The sequence below is a fragment of the Stomoxys calcitrans genome, chromosome 2 (assembly GCF_963082655.1).
Source record: "Stomoxys calcitrans chromosome 2, idStoCalc2.1, whole genome shotgun sequence".
NCBI lineage: Eukaryota > Metazoa > Arthropoda > Insecta > Diptera > Muscidae > Stomoxys > Stomoxys calcitrans.
Window position 1 is genome coordinate 188240506 of NC_081553.1, and position 21862 is coordinate 188262367.

The window sequence follows — 21862 nt, forward strand, 5'->3', positions numbered from 1 at the left end:
AGGCAGTACTTGGAGTATTTGAGAGAAAGATTCTTCGTAAAATATATGAACCAGTTTGCGTTAATGGAGAATATAGGCGACGTATGAACCACGAGCTGTATGAGAACGATAGCATAGTTACACGCATCAAAATACAACGGCTGCGTTGGCTAGGTGATGTTATCAGAATGGATGAAGAAGCTCCAGCAAAGAAGTCTTTTGAGGGCAAAACCGGTGGTACACGCAAACCGGGAAGACCAAAAGCCCTATGGAAAGATCAAGTTGTGGGAGACACCTCGAAACTTGGTGTCAGAGATTTTAGAATGAGCGCAGAATATAGAGGCGCTTGGAACGCTATTCTACGTTCGGCTGGTGGATCTAATATTCTGCCATAGCCAATTAAAGTAAAGTAAGTTTGGCGTCTTAAGCGGACATGATAACCTCTGCCGCTCTGATAACCTTTAGACCTCAAATTTAACGAATATAAAACTAAACAAGTTGTATATTCAGCATGTCTACCAAACCCGCCTCTGGCATGGATATTAATGCCTCCGAGATCGTGACGTAGGCCAGTCTCTGCAACTTTTGAATCTCCCTGGGGCGCCTTATCTTCTCCCTGGGGCGTGTAATCTTCTCCACAGCGTCCACTATACCAGTGCTCTATATGTCAGCACTGCTCTCACAATGGCCATGTACATCCAATATACCATATTTCGGCTAACTTTAACTACCTGCCGAGCATCGTTCTGCAGGTGTTGGAGACGCACATCGCTTTCTACTAAAACTAGGCCTATGTACTTCACTTTATTTGACAAATGCAGAGTTGTCCCGTCCAAAGAAAGTTGAATCTCGGATGGATCCCCGTGCTATCTAGGGCGGCAATTATCGACCTTATATCCACGTTATTAAATGTCCCCTCTATATATAGGAAGGCTTTAATGGTGTTCTGCTGTTGGAGAGACATCTGGACCTATAGTACCACATCATGTAAGGCCATCTTCAACGACCTCACCTTGATGTTCGAATTTTTGTGCCCCACCGAAATTTTCCGCTGTCAATCCCCCGCTCAGCTTTCGGTCTTTCTAGCGTTTTTCTAACAAATAACTTTTGAACATATTGCAATGCAAAATAAATTTTTGTTCGCAACGTAAAACAAAAATGTTTTTTTTTTCAATCTCGCTTTCAATTTCCCCCCTTTTCCATTTAGTACACACACACAAACACCCCACAAAGACATTGTAAACATTTAGTTTTTCTAAATAATACTAAATATTTAAAACTTCCTTTTAATTTTGTTTCCCTTCCATTGTTCTCTGCAATTGCTTTGTATACAAAAAATTACAAAATTCTTCATAATACAAAATTCCTTTCTTTTTTTTTGGGTATTCCCCTTTTGTCATATTATTTCATAATAAACTACAAAACTAATTTATTTCATTCTATTGAAACGTTTTCATCTCCCCTCTTGTTGAAATGCAAACTTATGCTAACCCCTGAACTAAACTAAACTTTGAAATGTGAGTTATACAATTTTAATTTGTTGCTATGCGAGAGAACAAAATGAATTTTTGTTTGTATGTTTCTGTGTAACAAACGTAAACAAAATTCAATTGACTTGAAACGATATTTAATTGTATAATAAACAAAGAAAAAGTCAATGGAGTGCAATGTTAAGCATGCTCAATGGTAAGTCTTAAATGGCAATAATAATAAAATATTAGAATTTTCATTTGAAACAAAAAAAAAAAACACGAAATACTTTTTATTTTAAGGAAAACTGTGTGACAAACTAAGAATAAGCCTTTTTTACTTTGTAATGTGTTTATATTTTACTATATTTAAATATTTTTACAGCTAAATAGGCAGGGAGCGAATGAGTAATGTGAATATGTATTTCAATTGAAATAAAGTATACGCTCAGGGGATAAACTGCAATTTCTATGAATAACTAGCTGTTCTTTTACTTTATATGGGACAAAGGTTTCCTTGGAATGTTTATTTTCGACAATTAAAGATCTTTTAGTGAAATTCCATGCCAACTTGACTAACAGCTTAACAATATAAGTTCCATTATCGGAATCCCACATTATCTTTATAGTTCTACGATATTAAGTTTGGATGTAAGGTGTACTCCATTCTTAAAATACTTCATTTCAGCCCGATATTATCATGATGTCTGATTTAGTGGTGTTTTCGGGGGAGAGGTGGTCCCCCAGGACACTTGGCCCTGAAAAAATATCAGCATCGTGCTCTTCTTTTACATACCATATATATTGTATAAACCCCATATTGCCATTAGTTTTGAGGGGGAGTTTACCGGATGAGGCGTCCCCCAAACACATGGCCCCAAAATAGGTTATCAAATTCGTTTTCATATCTCAAACACCTTTCATTTGAGCCACATGCTAATATGTGGCGAAAATTTTTTTCCCTTTGGGGGAGTGTTTTGGGGAAGGGGTGATGCCCTAAATACATGGTCCTACATTTGGATATCAAACTCGTATTCTACTCCCAAATACCTTTATTTGAGCCCCATATTGGGATGGTCACTAAAAAATTGCTGTTTGTTGGGTATTTTGGGAAAGGGGTACACCCCCAGAAAATTGGTCCCGAAAACGGGCATCAATTCTTGCTCTACCCCTCAATACCTTTCATTTAAGCTCCACATTGATATGGTCGGTAAATATGCCCGATTTAGGGGTGTTTTAGATGCTGGGGTGGTCCCCCAAGCACTAAGCCCGGAAAATATATCAGCAACGTGCTCTATTCTCATATATCTATATGTCATTTATTTGAACCCTATATTGCCATTGGCCTCAAACATTTCTAATCTAATTTAAACTCCTTATTGCAAAAGTCAGCAAATATGTCCGGTTTGTGGTATTGGCCCTAAAAACTATGAATATTTAGTTCCACTCTCTTTGAGACCCAAATTGTTTTGGTAAGCAAATACATCCTATTTGGGCGTTGTTATGGTGGTGGGACCTCTCCAAGACAGTTGGTCCCTAATGTTGATATCAGATACGTGGTCTACTCCAAAATAACTTAAATTTGAACCCCATATTGCCATTGGCCTCAAAATTGGATATCAAATTCGTTTTCTAATCTCATTTAAACTCCTTATTGCAAAAGTCAGCAAATATGTCCGGTTTGTGGTATTGGTCTTAAAAACTTTAAAATATTTAGTTCCACTCTCTTTAAGACCCAAATTGTTTTGGTGAGCAAATACATCCTATTTGGAGGTTGTTATGGTGGTGGGACATCTCCCAGACAGTTGGTCCCTAATGTTGATATCAGATACGTGATCTACTCCCAAATACCTTTAATTTGAACCCCATATTTCCATAGTCGGCAAAGATGACTGGCTTGGGGGGTGTTTTGGGGGATGGGCGGCCACTCAGTGAGTTGGCCTTGAAAATATATATCGGATTGTTGTTCCACTCTAAAAACCCTCTTATTTGAGCCTCATATTGCAATAGTCAGCAAAAAACTTCCAATTTGGGTGGTATTGTGGAGGTGGGGTTTCCCCATAGACACTTTTCCCGAATTTTGATATCAGATCCGTGCTTTACTCCCAAAGACCTTTCATTTGAGCCCCATATTGCTATGGTTGTAAATTTGTCCCCTTTGGGGGATGTTTTTTTTTTTGGTGAGAGGCGGCCCCCCAAACACTTGGTCCCATATTTGGATATCAGATTCTTATTCTACACTTAAAATACCTTTTATTTAAGCCCCATATTCCCATGGTCAGTAAATAAGTCCTTTTTGGGCGGGGTTTTGGGGAAGAGGCGGACCCCTAGAAACGTGATCCCACATTTGGATATCAGATTAGTATTCTACTCGCAAATACCCAGTCCCATGGTCGGTAAATATATCCGATTAAGGGGTGTTTTGGGGGTTGGGGTGGTCCCCCTAGCATTTGGTCAGACAATTGGATATCAGATACGTTTTTTTAACGTAAATACCTTTCATTTGAGTCCCATATTGTCGTGATTGGTCTAACTATATGTTTGGTAGGTTTTAGGGTGGGGCGGCCCCCCCCCCCCAGGTACCCCATCCGAGACCAAATTTTTATTTTTATGATACTATTGGGTTGCCCAAAAAGTAATTGCGGATTTTTTAAAAGAAAGTAAATGCATTTTTAATAAAACTTAGAATGAACTTTAATCAAATATACTTTTTTACACTTTTTTTCTAAACCAAGCTAAAAGTAACAGCTGATAACTGACAGAAGAAAGAATGCAATTACAGAGTCACAAGCTGTGAAAAAATTTGTCAACGCCGACTATATGAAAAATCCGCAATTACTTTTTGGGCAACCCAATATATGAGAGCACAGAAAATTTCGCACCACCCATCTCCAAGATCTGGCGTTTTTGAAATTTAGGGTAAGGGAGAGGGTCCTTCTTGAGCTCTTACAAGCCACAATTTGAGTTCGATTTGGCTGAAATTTAGCATTTAGTGTTCTGTTACGACTTTCAACAACTATGCTAAGTACGGTTCAAATCGGTCTATAACCTGATATACTCCTTGGGCCGATTTTGCTGAATACATAAACAATTGCCTTTTCTTTAACTCCAATTGATGTGCTGAGTATGGTTCCAAACGGTTCAAACCCTGATATAGCTCCTTATAAACCGATCTCCCGAATAAATGTTCGTTGTGGAGGAAAAAAACCCCAAAAACCCTAGAGCGCGCAATTTTCATCCCATTTTGGTGAAATTTACACGAAGAGTTTTCATATGACCTCCAGTAGATGTAGCAAGTGTGGTTCTAATCGGTAAAAAGTCTGATGTAGCTCTATTAACAATAACCGATACTTGAGCCTCTAGAGGGCGTAACCAGGCACATAAAAAACCTAATGAAGTTTTCATGCTATGACTATCAATTATCCTTTTTTAGAATCTGACATATGCGATTCATGGTGGATAGTATATAAAATTCCTTCCAGCTGAACTTAACGCGCTTTTACCGAATATCCTTAAGATTTACTCATATACCCTTAAAAAGCAATTCAAAAACCGTTTCTTTATTACCTCTTTAATCACTTGTACCTCGTAAGCTATTTAAATCCATTATCTGTGTTTAATAAAAAAATACAGCATGTTTGGCATCAAGTCAACACCAGTCACCATGGTAAACACATTATCACAACCGAAGCCTACTACACTCATGGCGGAATTATTTCAAAATAATGGCACGATGAATGGTAAATAATGAGACAAATGTAAACACCACTGATGAAATATATATATATAATATTATTATTGCAATAATACAACAATTTCCATATGTCCAATATTTGTGCTGAAATAATGGCAAAATAAATTAAGAGGCAAATATAACATGGACAATAAACGAATGTGACAAAAATAACAAACGAGAGCAAATGTTAAATAAATGTAGTATGTATGTGTCTTTTTATTCCATGACTACAAACATGGTCGGCCATGCAATTATTTTATTATTAATATTTTGCTATTTATTTTACACTTATGGCATATAAATGTGTTGTATATTCAAAACACACACATACAATGTACCAAAAAAATTTTAAATAAACTTAACCGAATAGTAGTAGTTGTAGTGGTGGTGGTGGTGGTGGTGGTGAGGTTAACAACAAACTCATGACGATTCCCTAGGTATTTAAGAGTAGATACAAATAGAGCAGCGTTGTGCATACTAACACATTTAGACATCATTTCGAAGCCCTGTAGCTTATGTTGTTGTATACATTCACAATAATGTGCCAGGGGTTGTATACGTAATGTTAATGCAATGTCACAACTATAATAAGTATACGTCACCCTGTTTGCTTTTAATCACCAACATCAAGAACAGGAAGTGTGTTAATCTCTCGTTTTTACCACTTTGTAATATCGAAATGAATCTAGTGGGATAAGAACTGCGCATTCTAGGTGCTCAAAAAAGCCAAAGCGGAGGAACGGTTTCTATATAAAGTAGAGACCATAGATGGGCAGCATACACATTCACATCCAACAGAAGCATACGCACAGTGTAAACCACTTTGTGTGGCTTTGTTCGGCTGACTATAGTTTAAAGCTTTTTGATTTATTTGATGTTTGATGATACTCACACAAACACAGTTTGGTATTTTTAACAGCATTAGTGTGCCCATCATTGTCATAGGCCTATTGCGGCATACTTGTGTTATAGTAGGAAGTCATAACATGAAAAATTTCAGCCAAATGGGAAAAAACAAGTAAAAGCGTGCTAAGTTCGGCAGGGTGGAATCTTGGGAACCCGCCATCATGGATTCTGCTAAAGATGGGAGCTATATCAGATTATAGACCGATTTGCACCATATTTGGCACAGTTGTTGGAAGTCGTATCAAAACACTGCATGCAAAATATTGATCAAATCGGACAAAAATTGCGGCATCCAGGGATTAAAGAAGTCAAATCGGAAGATGGGTTTATATGGGAGCTATATTAGGTTATTGTCCGATTCGGACCGTACTTGGCACAGTTGTTGGAAGTCATAACAAAACACCGCATGCAAAATTTCAGCCAAATCTGCGGCATCCAGGGGTTCAAGAAGTCAAATCGGAAGATCGGTTTATATGGGAGCTATATCAGGTTATAGACCGATTCGGACCGTACTTGGCACAGTTGTTGAAAGTCTTAACAGAACACTAGATGCAAAATTTCAGCCAAATCAGCTGTTAAGGTACTCATCGATCTCTTACTGAACGGCAGCAACTGTCTCTTCCTCTTCTGGCCAATAATAGGCCAGAACGCCTTTGCAGTCCGAACCATCCACCAAGTCCCATCTCGCTACTAACGCCGCCCTGACCATCCCCTCTACATTGTTCAGTAGCTCGACAAATGGCACGTAGGTAAGATCGGTTCACTGATCCACCCAGCGCAGATGAACCCCTCTTGGCAAACTCGTCCGCTCTCTCATTTTCTGGAATCGTGTCCAAGAACCCATATTAGCGTCACATCGTGGGCCCGGAGCTTATCCAGGCATTTCGACCTCACATTCCTCTACTCCAAGGCCTTGAGCGATGCCGTACTGTTCACATAAATTCTGAGTTTTGAGGGCGTTAAATCCCTTACCAGAATTTCCCTTGCGGCCTTTACAATGGCACAACCTCTGCCTGAAAGACAGTACACCACATCAGCGTCACATCGTGGGTCCGAAGCCTATTCAGGGACTCCAAACAATCCTACACGAATTTCATCCTCACCATCCTCGACTCGAAGGCCTTGAGCGATGCCATACTGTCCACATAAATTCTGAGTTTTGAGGGCGTTTCCCTTGCGGCCTTTACAATGCCACAGGCCTCTGCCTGAAAGACAGTACACTCGGTCGGCAGTCTCAGAGACATACCGATATTGAGTGCGTCAGAGTAGATCCCCAATCCAGTCCCTGACTTTATCTTGGAACTATGGGTGTAGATCGAGGTCTCTTTCTCCTCAAGTACAGCATTGTATCTCCATTCATCCCTCCCAGGAAAACGAAACGCGAAAGCTCTCCCTCCAGTCAGCACTGGTGCCAGGTAGTCGGGATCCTTCTCAGTCTACTCTCCGCAGCCATAACACCCCCAGAATCGAACTGTGGCCGCAACCATCCTCCTCAGTCTACCCTCCGCATCCATAAAACCCAGAATCGAACTGTGGCCGCAACCATCCTCCTTCAGCATGCCGAGCTCCCTCAGCCTAAGTGCGATCTTGGCGGCGCAGTTCCCAATATAGAACTCAATGGGCTACATATCCAGCATCGCCTCAAGACCTGCCTGCGGTGTGGATCTCAGTGCACCTGTGACCCCGACGCAGGCCAGTCTCTGGAACTTATGGAACTCTCTGGCACGCGTCCTCTTCTCTACAGCCTTCCACCATACCAGTGCTCCATAGGTCAGTACTGGTCTCATTATGGTCGCATAATCCAATTAATCATCTTGGGGGTTACCCCCCACTTCCTACCGAACATCCTACTGCAGGAGTAAAAACCGCAGTGCCTCACGGCTTCTTTCCTTGGTGTTCCTCTTCCAGGAACGTTTCGAATCAACGACTATGGCTAAGTACTTCGCCTCCTTCGAAAGCCGCAGGATGACCTCGTCTAAGGACGGGAGTCTCCGGTATCTTATATTTACGCGTGAAGAGCACCAGCTTTGTCTTCACTGGATTAGTCCTGAACCCATTTCTGATATCCCATCGCAACATTGACCCTTCTATGATCTCGCTGATCGTCGACAGAAACCGGCCTCGGACCAGCAGCACGACATCGTCCGCATAAGCAATAATCCTCGTGCCATCCCTACCGAGATCCAACAGGCTTTTATTAATCACGAGGTTCCATAGAATCGTTCCTCTGGTCATTCGCCTTCTGACCACACTATCTCCCAGGTTCGCATTTATAATCCTGCCACAAATTATTGGTCCACTACGAGATTATGGAGTGAATCCCCGTGCGGTGCAGTGCGGCGCATATCGATCATATTTCCACATTATGGAATGCCCCCTCAATATCCAAGAAGGCCACCAAAGTTTACTCCTTCTGTCAGAGAGACATCTCGACCTCGGTGTTCCTCTTCCAGGACAGTTTCGAATCGAGGTCTATGCCTAACTTCTTCGCCTTCTTCAAAAGCCGCAGGATGACACCGTCAAAGGACGAGAGTCTAAACTCCGGTACCTTATATCTACGCGTGAAGAGCACCAGCTCGGACTTCCATTTCTGGTAGCACATTGCGACAACCTTCTCAAGGACCCTACCATGATCTCGCTGCTCGGAGACAGAAACCTGCTTCGGACCAGTAGCACGACGTCGTTCGCATTAACGATCGATAATCCTCGTGTCATCACCATCGAGATCCATCAGAATTTTATTAATCACGAGGTTACATAGAATTGGCAACATCCCTCGTTGGGGCGTTCCTCTGGTCACCCACTTCCTTACCACAGTCACTCGCTTCCTATCCTGCCATAAAACATTTATTCATCCACTGGGAGATTATGGGGTGAATTCCCATGCGGTCCTGTGCGGCGACTATCGGTCCTATATCCACATTATTGAATGCCCTCTCAATATCCAAGAAGGCCGCCAAAGTGTACTCCTTCCGTCGTAGAGACGTCTCGACCCCCTGTACCACCTCGTGAAGGGACGTCTCCAGTGACCAGCCTTTGAGGTATGCGTGTTGTGCCCTACTGAAGATTTCCGTTGTTAGTCCCCCTCTCACCTTCAGTTCAATCAGTCTTTTCAGGGTTTTCCGCAAAAACGATGACGGATTAATAGGCCTATAATCCTTCGTCGTACTATGGTTTATTCTTCCCGCCTTGGGGAAGAATGCCCTTGTTATGTAGGACCATGCCAGGCTCGCTCGGAAAATTCACTCAAGCCAGGGCAGTGTGACTCCAAGGGACTCCTGCAGCAGTGCCGGGATATATCCGGCCGACTTAAATGGCCGTAAACTGCGGACTGCCCACACTATCTTCTCCTCGTCAACGATGTCCCTGATGAGGCCATCCGTTTAGGCCACATATAAAGGTATTGCGGTATCTTGATCATCGACCTCTTCCTGGCCATCCCGGAAATGAGCCTCCATCAAAAGTTCCACCGTCTCCTCCCCCTCTCGGTGTAAATCCCATCTTCCCTCCTCAGGGAGCTAGGCGTGATGGGATCTTTTGAGAGCATTTGGCGCCACCTAGATGCCTCACTAGTGCTTTCCAATTCCCCATGGAATTTTGCCTCCTCTTCCCCTTTCTCGTCTCCTTCTCGAGTTTGCCAAGGGCGTCGCAATACTCGTCCCAGCCCTCTGCCCTGCTCTCTCTATCTTGGTCTTATTAAAAAGCCTTCTGCTCTCCCTCCTGAGCATCTTCAGCTCCGGTGACCACCATGACTGGCTGGCTTTATGTGGCGGTACTCTTTCGGGACATGCCTTCAAAACGGCATCGTTAAGATATCCCGGAACAATATCGACTGCCGCCCCCAGTTCTCTTGCGTCCTCCAGATGCTCTCTAAGGGGCCCCAATTTCGCATCTGCGCCCTGAACTTCTCCCAGTCAGTCCTCCTCGGGTTTCTGTATGGTATCCTCTTTCCCCTCTCGTGCTCGAACTGAAAACGTGTCCTATAGTAATCAGAAACGTTCCAGTAGACATCATTTATGGATGTTAGAAGGATCAAAGGGTCGTAGAGATAAAAGAGTCTTAGGGATTAAAGAGTTGTTGGGTCGTATCGGTATATCATGTCACAGATGGAGCCCATTTGGCCACCATGGCACAAATGGGTTTCTGTATGGTATCCTCTTTCCCCTCTCGTGCTCGAACTGAAAACTTATCCTATAGTGATTCGAAAAACAGCACTGGGTGGAAACGTTCCAGTGGACATCCAGAATGGATATTAGAAGAATAAAAGGGTCATAGAGATAAAAGGGTCTTAGGGATTAAAGGGTCTTAGGGTCGTATCGGTATATCATGTCACAGATGGAGCCCATTTGGCCACCATGGCACAAATGGGTTTCTGTATGGTATCCTCTTTCCCCCCTCGTGCTCGAAATGAAAACTTATCCTATAGTGATTCGAAAAACAGCACTGGGTGGAAACGTTCCAGTCGACATCCAGAATGGATGTTAGAAGAATCAAAGGGTCATAGAGATAAAAGGGTCTTAGGGATTAAAGGGTCTTAGGGTCATATCGGTATATCATGGCACAAACGGAGTTGCTTACCAACACACGATTCCGACACTTCTACGAATACTAACGCCTTTATCCATCCCTTTGAGTAGGCCAAATTTCATTGATGGTAGCTTGGCCCCAAACTGAACTCACTTTTATTGGTTTCACTTGCTTTTAATCATGGCCTTGTGCTACTCGGCACTTTAATACAGCTATTAGCAAAACCTCATTAAATATTTAACTAAACATTTTATCTCCATTTCCATTTCTGTTTGCCTTTAATTAATGTCAACAATGTTAGTTTATCTCTTTGCTTCTCATTATTTAATTAATTGTGGTTGTATCATGCAATGCAAACCAAACGTAAGCAAATACAAAAACAATGGCATTTGATAATTGAAATGATAAATGTTTAAAGTGGCCTATCTAACCACATTTATATACGAGTGTTTGCATTGTCACACATAGAGAGAATATTTATGCTTTCATATTGAAATCAATTGTTGTAGTGCATTAAGGATAAATACGACCATTTACATTAAAGCCAATGGGAAAAGTTGAAAAATATGAATAGATACATATGATGGCAGTGGGAGAAAATTGTGTTGGCTTAGTTTGAAAATAGGTTGCGGATTCTAATCCGCCCAATGCCACTATGGACATTAGACCGTAAGATCCCATAGAGGAGATTTTTGTTTTATACCCCCCACCATAGGATGGCGGGTATACTAATTTCATCATTCTGTTTGTAACTACTCGAAATATTCGTCTGAGACCCTATAAAGTATATATATTCTTGATCGTCGCGATATTTTATGTCGATCTAGCCTTGTCCGTCCGTCCGTCTGTCCGTCCCTCGGTCCGTCCGTTTGTCTGTCGAAAGCACGCTAACTTCCGAAGGAGTAAAGCTAGCCGCTTGAAGTTTTGCACAAATACTTCCTATTAGTGAAGTTCGGTTGGTATTGTAAATGGGCCATATCGGTCCATTTTTTGATATAGCTGCCATATAAACCGATCTGGGATCTTGACTTCTTGAGCCTCTAGAGTGTGCAATTCTTATCCGATTGACATGACATTTTGCACGACGTGTTTTGTTATGATATCCAACAACTGTGGCAAGTATGGTTTAAATCGGTCAATAACCTGATATAGCTGCCATATATTGGGTTGCCCAAAAAGTAATTGCGGATTTTTCATATTGTCGGCGTTGGCAAATTTATTCAACGGCTTGTTACTCTGTAATTGCTTTCTTTCTTCTGTCAGTTATCAGCTGTTACTTTTAGATTTAGAAAAAAGTGTAAAAAAAGTATATTTGATTAAAGTTGATTCTAAATATTTGTTAAAAATGCATTTACTTTCTTTTAAAAAATCCGCAATTACTTTTTGGGCAGCCAATAAACCGATCTTGGATCTTGACTTCTTGAGCCTTTAGAGTGCGCAATTCTTATCCGATTGGAATGACATTTTGCACAACGTGTTTTGTTATGATATCCAATAACTGTGCCAAGTATGGTTCAAATCGGTACATAACCTGATATAGCTGCCATATAAACCGATCTTGGGTCTTGACTTCTTGAGCTTCTAGAGGGCGCAATTCCTACCCGATTTGGCTGAAATTTTGCAAAACGTATTTTATTCTTACTTTCAACAACTGTGTCAAATAAGGTTCAAATCGGTTTATAACCTGATATAGCTGCCATATAAACCGATCTGGTATTTTGACTTCTTGAGCCTCTAGAGGTCGCAATTATTATCCGATTTGCCTGAAATTTTGTACGACAGATTCTCTCATGACCATCAACATACGTGTTTATTATGGTCTGAATTGGTGTTTAGACTGATACAGTACCCATATAAATCGATCTCTCTTTTTTTACTTCTTGAGTCCCCAAAGCGCGCAATTCTTATTCGAATTGGATGACATTTCACACAGGTCTCCAACATATAATTTAATTGTGGTCCAAACCGGATCATATCTTGATATCGCTCTTATAGCAAAGTAAATCTTTTCTTATATCCTTTTTTTGCCTAAGAAGAGATGCCGGGATAAAAACTCGACAAATGCGATCCATGGTGGAGGGTATATAAGATTCGCCCCGGCCGAACTGAGCACGCTTTTACTTGTTTTTTTTTTTTTTTTTTTTTTTTTTTATCTTAAAAAGCGAAATACGAAATATTAGGACGATCGGTTTACGATAACACGTACCACAACGGCAAGCAGTGGGGTAAAATAAAAAAATAGTAAACAAATATGCCGTTTAAGATAACTCTCTGAAATTCAAAATGGTTAGAGCTGAGGTGTTATCGAGATCATGTTCAAAATTTCAAAGGAAGTAAGAAGGAGGCCATTATAGCTTTCGTTATCACAACGGAACACATAGGACTACGTATTCGTTTTGTAAAATCGGTGCTTTTAGAGGGCGCATTTCTTATCCAATTTGACTAAAATTTTGTACAACGACTTCTTCTATGCACTTCAACATGCGTGCTTAGTATGGTCTGAATAGGCCCATAACCTGATATAGCTCCCATATAAACTGATCTCCCGATTTTACTTCTTGGGTCCTTGTATGGCGCAATTCTTATCCCATTTGGCTGAAATTTCTATTGGCTTGCCCAAAAAGTAATTGCGGATTTTTAATATAGTCGGCGTTGACAAATTTTTTCACAGCTTGTGACTCTGTAATTGCATTCTTTCTTCTGTCAGTTATCAGCTGTTACTTTTAGCTTGCTTTAGAAAAAAAGTTTAAAAAAAGTATATTTGATTAAAGTTCATTCTAAGTTTTATTAAAAATGCATTTACTTTCTTTTAAAAAATCCGCAGTTACTTTTTGGGCAACCCAATACTATGATCTCGAACATCCAAATCAAGTACGGCTCGAATCAGTCCATAACCTGATATAGCTCAAGTAGCATAACAATTTTTATCCATTATCATTTATTTGCCTATCAAGGAATACCAGGCAAGGTTAGGTTAGGTTGGGTTGAAAATAGGGTGCGGATATTTATCCGCCCGATGCCACTATGGACATACACCATAAGTAAGGTGGCAGCCCTACCGAAAACTATACTGACGTCCTGCTTTCTTCCTCTCAGCATTAGCCTTGTCTTCTCAAAACTTGGATTTGTCTATAGGATTTTGGTCGTCTTACGGTTTTGCTGTCTTACATGCGCCTCCGTAGTCCGTCCTAACGACTGTTTCGCGGTTTCACAGTGTTACATGCGTTCTTTGCCTACGCCCTTAACTAGGTCTGTGTCGACACGAAAGGCTTCGGGTTAACCAAGTTTATTGACAGCAGTCCTCCGGCCATCACGGCCAATTTATCTGCTTTTCCCTTCCCTTTTACTACGCTGTGGTCCGACACCGTAACGATGCAGATCGTACCATCCTCAGAAAAAGCGTTAATCTCCTTCCTACACTTCAAGACTGTTCGAAACCTTACCGTCCTGGTTGTTATTGTGGTGATGGGCAATAACCAATAATCTTTACTGTTCCACCCACCAAAAATGCAAATTTGCCCATGAACATTCCATTTAAGAACTAGGGGCAAACTTCTCACATATCAATGAGTGCTGCCGATTCAATTTTAAACTCAATGATAAGGGGTATACTCTTTATAGCCGAGTCCGAACAGCGTGCGGTGGTTATCACCTCCTTATGTTGTCAGCATAAGGAGGAGATAACCACCGCAGAAAATATTTCCTGATGTTCTCCCCAGGACTCTAACACAGGCGTTAAGCGTCATAGGCGGACATGCTAACCTCTGTGCTACGGTGGTAGCACCACACCAACTCACGCATTGCATGATCGCCCGGATCTCCGACCGTATTATGCTCAGGCAGTCTAAAACAGATCTCAGTCCCTGGGTTCTCAATGTAGACCCCCAGGCCCACTCTGTCCTCTAGCTTTGATCCATTTAACATGATCTTCCAGATGGTTATACTAGAGTTCTGTCAATCCAAGACTGTGCCGATGACAACAGTGCCTCGTACTAGACTTCAAGGTTCATCTTAGGTATCCGATCGGAATCTCTTCCCTTCCTTCGGAATTTCCTCCCTGTCGGTAAAGATGTTCACGATCGACGTCCTCGTGTTAGCACCATACCACTTCACGCATTCCGTGATCGCCTGGATCTCCGCCTGCAGGACCGTATTCTGCTCAGGCAGTCTAAAACAGATCTCAGTCCCTGGGTTCTCAATGTAGACCCCCAGACCCACTCTGTCCTCTAGCTTTAATCCATTTGTGTAGCATGATCTTCCAGGTATCCGATTGGAAACCTCTTCCATTCCTTCCAGGTTTTCTATCATTGCCTCGACTATCCTACCGCCTTAAGTCTCATAGCCGCAATGGCTGCCTCACACTTAATCTGTATGTCTATGGGTCGGGTATCTCGAATAGTCTCCACTGACCTTATGGGAGTGTTCCTCATCGCTCCGCCTATGCCAAGACAATATGTTCTCTGAACCGGTTGTACTATCCTTACGTTGCACTTTTTATCCATAGCAGTCCACCAAACTGCTGAGGCGTAAGTAAGTATTGGTTTAATCACGCTCCTGTAGAGCCAGTGGACTATCCTCGGGTATTCAGGCCCCATTTCGAGCCACATTGTGCCCAACATCTGTGAGTATGCTCAGTACGCTCCTGAATGTAGCACTTCCGATTCAGTTTCCTGTCCAAGATCACACCAAAGTATTTGACCTTGGCAGATATCGAAATCGTCTTATTGAGGAAACGTCGTCTTCCTCGTGAACAGGCATATTTCAGTCTTCTCTGGGTTAACATTGAGACCTCTGGGTCTAGCCCAGTCGTATGCCATATGCAAGACCCTTTCGGCCCTTCTGCATAGTTCGTTAGATCCTTACCAGTAAGAACTATTATAACATCGTCTGTGTAGCAGACGAGTTCAAATCCCTCCTCAGTCATCATCCGTAATAGGCTGTTTATGGTGGTAACCCATAGCAGTGGCGATAAATGCCCCTGTGGCGTGCATGTACCACTTTCTCCCTCATATTTATGCCCTGAGACACACAATTTATCCACCTGTTTCTTTATGCAGTCTCTATGGACCGGGTCCACCAGGTACTGGTCTAAGGATTGGACCGACCTTTCGTTGACATGGTCATGCTACAATATTTATATTTGATAAGTTCACTGAATGCCCTACTCTAAATCATGGTTGTTGTTGTAGCTACATTTTCATGTGGAGTTGGCAATCCTCATCAAGCTCCTGTATGTGAGCAAGCTTGTTCCGGTCCAAAGGACCGATCGCCACAGGAACAAGGTGGCCGTTGGTTATTTAAAGGAGCCAATAACACCCTAGCCATATCGAGCATCATAGGCACTCAGTATATGTGCAAGAGCCGTTGCCGCCCAGCCTCTCACTGAGACTTTCCGCTTGATACCACACATCATTGCAATACTCTGTATGGAGCTTTCCCCTATCCGCAACCTATGGATCCCGTGCGGGGTTTCCACATTATGTTCCATGATTTTGAGTAGAAAGAACTAAAGGCTTATAGGTCTGTAGGCCTTTGGTGTCGCATAAGTTGCCTCTTCGGGCTTGGGTATAAAACCACCCTTGCCTACTGCCGGGCTTTCGGAGTATATGCAAGTCCTAGGCAAACTGTGAAGTTATTGGCCGGATGAGGTGCCAGATAATCTGCCTCTTTTTGTAGTAACACCGGAAATATTCCATCAGGTCCGGGTGACTTAAATGGTTTGAAGCTCCTCAAGGATTCCTTTACCATAAAATCCGTTATTATAAACCTTCGATCAACGTCATTATTCCAAGATTCCGGTGTCTTTATGAGTCCCGTCGTGTCTATCCTGTGGAATTTGCGTTTTCATCAACATGACCTTTTAACATGTCCTCCGTTGTCTCTGCTCTCACTCCCATGTCGTCAACTAAAGTTTCAGTTTGGACATGAAATTTTGGGAGAAATTTTTATACCCACCACCGGAGGATGGGGGTATATTCATTTTGTCATTCCGTTTGCAACAAATCGAAATATCCATTTCCGACCCTATAAAGTATATGTATTCTTGATCAGCGTAAAAATCTAAGACGATCTAGAGATGTCCGTCCATCTGTCTGTTGAAATCACACTACAGCCTTTAAAAATTGAGATATTGAGCTGAAACTTTGCACAGATTCTTTTTTTGTCCATAAGCAGGTTAAGTTCGAAGATGGGCTATATCGGACTATATCTTGATATAGCTCCCATATAGACCGATCAGCCGATTTAGGGTCTTAGGCCCATAAAAGCCACATTTATTATCCGATTTTGCTGAAATTTGGGACAGTGAGTTGTGTTAGGCCCTTCGTTATCCTCCTTCAATTTGGCTCAGATCGGTCTAGATTTGGATATAGCTGCCATATAGACCGATCCTCCGATTTGGGGTCTTATGCCCATAAAAGCCACATTTATTATCCGATTTTGCTGAAATTTGGGACAGTGAGTTGTGTTAGGCCCTCCGACGTCCTATGTGAATTTGGCTCAGATCAGTCCAGATTCAGATATAGCTGCCATATAGACCGATCCTCCGATTTGGGGTCTTAGGCCCATAAAACACGCATTTATTGTCCGATGTCGACGAAATTTGGCCCCTTGACATACTTCTTGCATTATCGCACTGATCGGTCCAGATTTGGATATAGCTGCCATATAGACCGATCTCTCGGTTTTAGGTTTTGGGGCCATAAAAAGCGCATTTATTGTCCGATGTTGCCGAAATTTGGGACAAAGAGTTAAGTTAAGCCCCTCCACATATTTCAGCTATGGGACATAAGTTATGAGTTTTGCACCGGATTTTGACGAAAGGTGGTTTACATATATAGCCGAGGTGGTTGGTATCCAAAGTTCGGCCCGGCCGAACTTAACGCCTGTTTACTTGTTTATCTTGGCGGTGTCATTTACGCCGCCTTTTCGCAGAAAAGCTTCCCAAGGCTCGTTTTGCCGCTCTAGTTATCTTATTGTATTCCTTGAGCCGTGTGTTAAAAACATATCTATAAACTTCCGCTTTTTTACGACGTGCTCTATTAAAAAGTCTGCCGACCTCTTTCCCAATATTGTGAATCTCCCCGGTCATCCAGGGTTTTTCTTGGGCTGATTTCCTTTCCCGAAGAGGACAACTATCATTGAAGGGCCCCACCAGTGCAGTCGTAGTCCTGTTGACATTTTCGTCAATGTCTTCTATGCTTGGACAATTTTAGTTATCTTCCCCAAGTCTTCTTCTGAGTAGTCTTCGAATTTTGTCCAGTTGGTTTTCAATTTATTCCGGAAGCTTAAAGGATTTGACGCTGGCCGTGCTATTCTAAACTTAATGTAGCGATGGTCCAATTCAATCCAATCCTAAACCTCATCGATTAGATTTTCGGAACATATTGTCACATCTAAAACCTCCTGCCTAATCCTATTAAAAAAGGTAGCCGTGTTACCAATATTAGGTCGTTAGTATTCAAGAACTCTGCGAGGACTTGGCCCCGCTTATTAGTGTTGGTACTACCCCGCGAAATGTGGTGAGTGTTCGCATCACACCCTATTAGTACCTCGTTTCCTATCTGTTTTACCAATATGCGCAGAAAAATTAAGTTTGCAGAATGAGCTGTTGCATAACCCGGACTGGCACCCAGAAAACTTTATCACTAACTGAAATGTTTAGGCGGTTCAATAAAATATCAAAAAACGATAAAATCTTTGAACTATAATTTTAGTATTAAGTCTTTTCAGTTATTGTTGTAAATTTAGGAATTTTTTAAAATATTTTTAATTTTTTTTTATAAGATATATTTTTTTGTTATAAGTTCTTTCCTTATTACATTTTTTTAAATATTTTTCAACATTTCTATCAATCTAAAAAACATTACTCACTAACCATATATCCCTCTTTATTTCTCTTCTCTTTTCAGTCCAAAGCCCCACTTAATGGCCAAGGCACTGAGTGTGTTTAACATGAGCGCCATAGTTTTGCATGCCAAATAGCAGAAAAAGAAAGCAAAGACAAAAGAAATCATGAAAAATTCACAAACTAAAAAAAAAAAATTCAAGCAATTGATTTCAAGAAATTTAGACAAAAGACTTAATAGAACATACCGTAAAAAGACAAAACTATACGACAACAAAATACCACAAAATGAAGAAAAAAAAAACAACAACAAAGGAAATTGGAAAACTAGTATCCAATAATTTTGATTTAACTTTGTTTTTAAGGCTTAAACTAAAATAGTCAAAAACAATATCCTCTTAGCAGCAATTTTACCAAAACCTCCCAACCCTTTAACTCAATCCCCTCAAAAGTGAAAAAAAACAAACAAAACTATCATCATTGATAGAGAGAACATATATTTTTATTTTAGGAAATTAATTGAAAACTATAAAAAGCCATAAACGAGATAATAGAAACAAGAAATAGGAGCCAAACAACAGCAAAATTTCCCTAACAGACACATAAACACCCACACACCAGGCCTTTTTGAAAAAGGAGGGGGTGTATAGAAGATATTTTGCCACAGTTTCTCCAAATACACATCCACACACACACACGCACAGACAGACAGAGACACACATACACTGAGCCAAATTGGAAATCAAGAAACTATTTTCACTTTCTTGCATACACGCACACACACACACATCCGGGCACAGCGTTCATTTGTGGCTTAAAATCTCCATAGCAATGAGATGTTATATAACAACAACAACAATACATCTAACACACAACACGACATTCTCGCCTACAACAATCAACTCAACTCAACTCAACTGTTTAAAGGAGAGGAATAAAACCTCAAAAAAAACAACAAAAATAAAAACAACAACTACTGCGAGAGTGGTTACTCTGCTAGTGTGGTTGATTTCTCAAATCAAATTGCCAACCGAAATCGACCACAAACAACAACAACAAGAAAACACGCACAACAACACCAAAACCCCATACATTAACACACCCACACTATTTTTAAAATGAAATTTTACCCATAAACAATGGATGCCAATTTTTTCTTAAAGAAATTACAAAACATTGCAGCAATTCAATTTCAATTTTTTTAAATTACATCGGCGATTTGTTTTCTTTTTTTTTACAATCAAACCAGAACAAATTTGTTTAGAAGTTATGGGTTAAAAAATAAAAAATAAAATTTCTTATTAAAAAATATTTAAAGAGAAATTGTATGTAAATATTAAAATAGATTAACAAAAAACTAAATTTTTAAAAATAGAAAACAAAATTCTTGGATTGAAAAAAAAACAAAGTTGTGTTTTTATAATAAATTAAAATTTGTTTTTGATTTTTTTGTTTCTAATTTGAAAATAAAAGTAATTGTAATTGTTGTTTTAAAAAACATTATAAGTTTTTAAAAATCCATTACATAATTTTCATGCTTAAAAAATTTATTTAGTTTAATATTTTTTTTTAATTTGTTAATTATATGTTTAATTATATGTTTTTTCTCAATAATCGCAAGCTAATATTTTATTATAACAAAATATATTTTTAATTTAGTTTAAAAATAATGAAAATCATTTTTTAAATTTTAAATTTTTTTAAAAATTTAAAATTTTTTAAAATTTTTTTTTAACTTTTTTTTAAAATTTTTTTTTAACTTTTTTTTTAAATTTTAATTTTTTTAATTTTTTTAGTATTTTTAACTTTTTAAAAAATTTTAAATTTTAATTTTTAACTTTTTTTAAAAATTTTAATTTTTTTAAACTTTTTTTAAAATTTTCAATTTTTTTAACTACAAAAATAAATTTTTTTATAAAACTATTACCTTGCCATTATTAAAAAAAACATATATACATATTTTTGTCAAGTAAAAAAAACTTTAAAAATTATTTTTTAAAAATATTTAAAAATTATTTTAAAATTATTTTAAAAAATTTGAAAATTATTTTAAAAAATTTAAATTTTTTTTTTAAATTTCAAAATTATTAAATTTTTTTTTATTTTGTGACCTTTAAAAATATTTACAAATATTTTAAAAAACCTTACATTTTTATTTTAAATTTAAAACTATTTTAAAAATTTTAAAGTTATTTTAAAAAATTTTAAAATTATTTTAAAAAATTTGAAATTTAATTTAAAAATTTTGAAAATTATTTTAAAAAATTTGAAAATTATTAAAAATTTTTATAATTTTTGACCTTCAAAAATATTTACAAATATTTTAAAAAACTTTAAATTTTTTTTATCTTAAAAATATTTTAAAAAATTTTAAATTATTTTAAAAAATTTTAAATTATTTTAAAAAATTTTAAAATTATTTTAAAAAATTTGAAATTTACTTTAAAAAATTTGAAAATTATTTAAAAAAATTTAAAATTATTTTAAAAAATTTAAAATTTTTTTAAAAAAATTTGAAATTTGCTTTAAAAAATTTTAAAATTATTAAAAATTCTTATAATTTCTGACAATATTTTAAAGTTTTTGAAAAGAAGTTAATTTTTTTTAAATACCTTTAAAATAATTACAAATATTTTAAAAACCCTTAAATTGTTTTTTTAAATTTTTAAAAATATGAAATTATTTAATTATTATTTTTTAAAATTATTTTAAAAAATTTTAAAATTATTTTTATTTTTTAAAATAATTTTAAAAATATTTTAAAAAATTTGAAAATTATTTTAAAAAATTCTAAAAAACCAATTTAAATATATTAGAAAGAGTCTTTTAAAAAGTTAAAAATATTTAAATATTTTAAAAAATTCAAAATTTTTTTTCTATTTTCAAAAAATTTCACATTTTTTAATGAAAATTTATTATATCTTAAATTCATTTCAAGACTTCTATTTTAATCTGCTTTAGGAAATTTTAAAATTTGAAAAAATATTATACATAATTTTTTTAACCCTTTAAAATTTTGAAATTTATAAAAAAAACCCTAAAAAAAATTTAAAATTTTAACCTTTTATAATTTTCCATTTTTCAAGTTTTTTAACCTTTTATAATTTCCATTTTTCAAGTTTTTGGCCTGCTTTACAAGTTTTTGGACTGCATTTTTATTTATTTAAAACGTTTTTTTACATTTTTTAGCACAATTTTCAAAAATTTTAAATATTTTTAAAAGTTGTGAACATTTTTGAAAATATTGTTTAAAATTTTTAAAAAATTTTAAAAGTTTGTTTCTCTTTCGAGGCGAGCTCAATGATCGGAGATGCAAATGGAAAAGGAAAGCCAAAGATAGCAACACACACCAACCACTATGGGACGCGTTTTGTCTTTGGTTAGAAGACTCTTCAACCA

General features: G+C 38.3%; 1 protein-coding gene across 8 annotated transcripts in view; it reads left to right on the plus strand.

Annotated features, from left to right (window-relative positions):
* The window catches only part of LOC106086729 (low-density lipoprotein receptor), a 922896-nt gene extending 904144 nt beyond the window's left edge, over positions 1–18752 (plus strand). For all 8 annotated transcript variants that reach the window (XM_059363916.1, XM_059363909.1, XM_059363908.1 and 5 more), the window contains one exon: positions 18528–18752. In XM_059363916.1, the coding sequence (XP_059219899.1) occupies positions 18528–18569 (42 nt within the window). In that variant the 3' untranslated portion in view covers positions 18570–18752. The remainder of the gene's footprint in view (positions 1–18527) is intronic.
* Positions 18753–21862: the final 3110 nt, after the last annotated feature.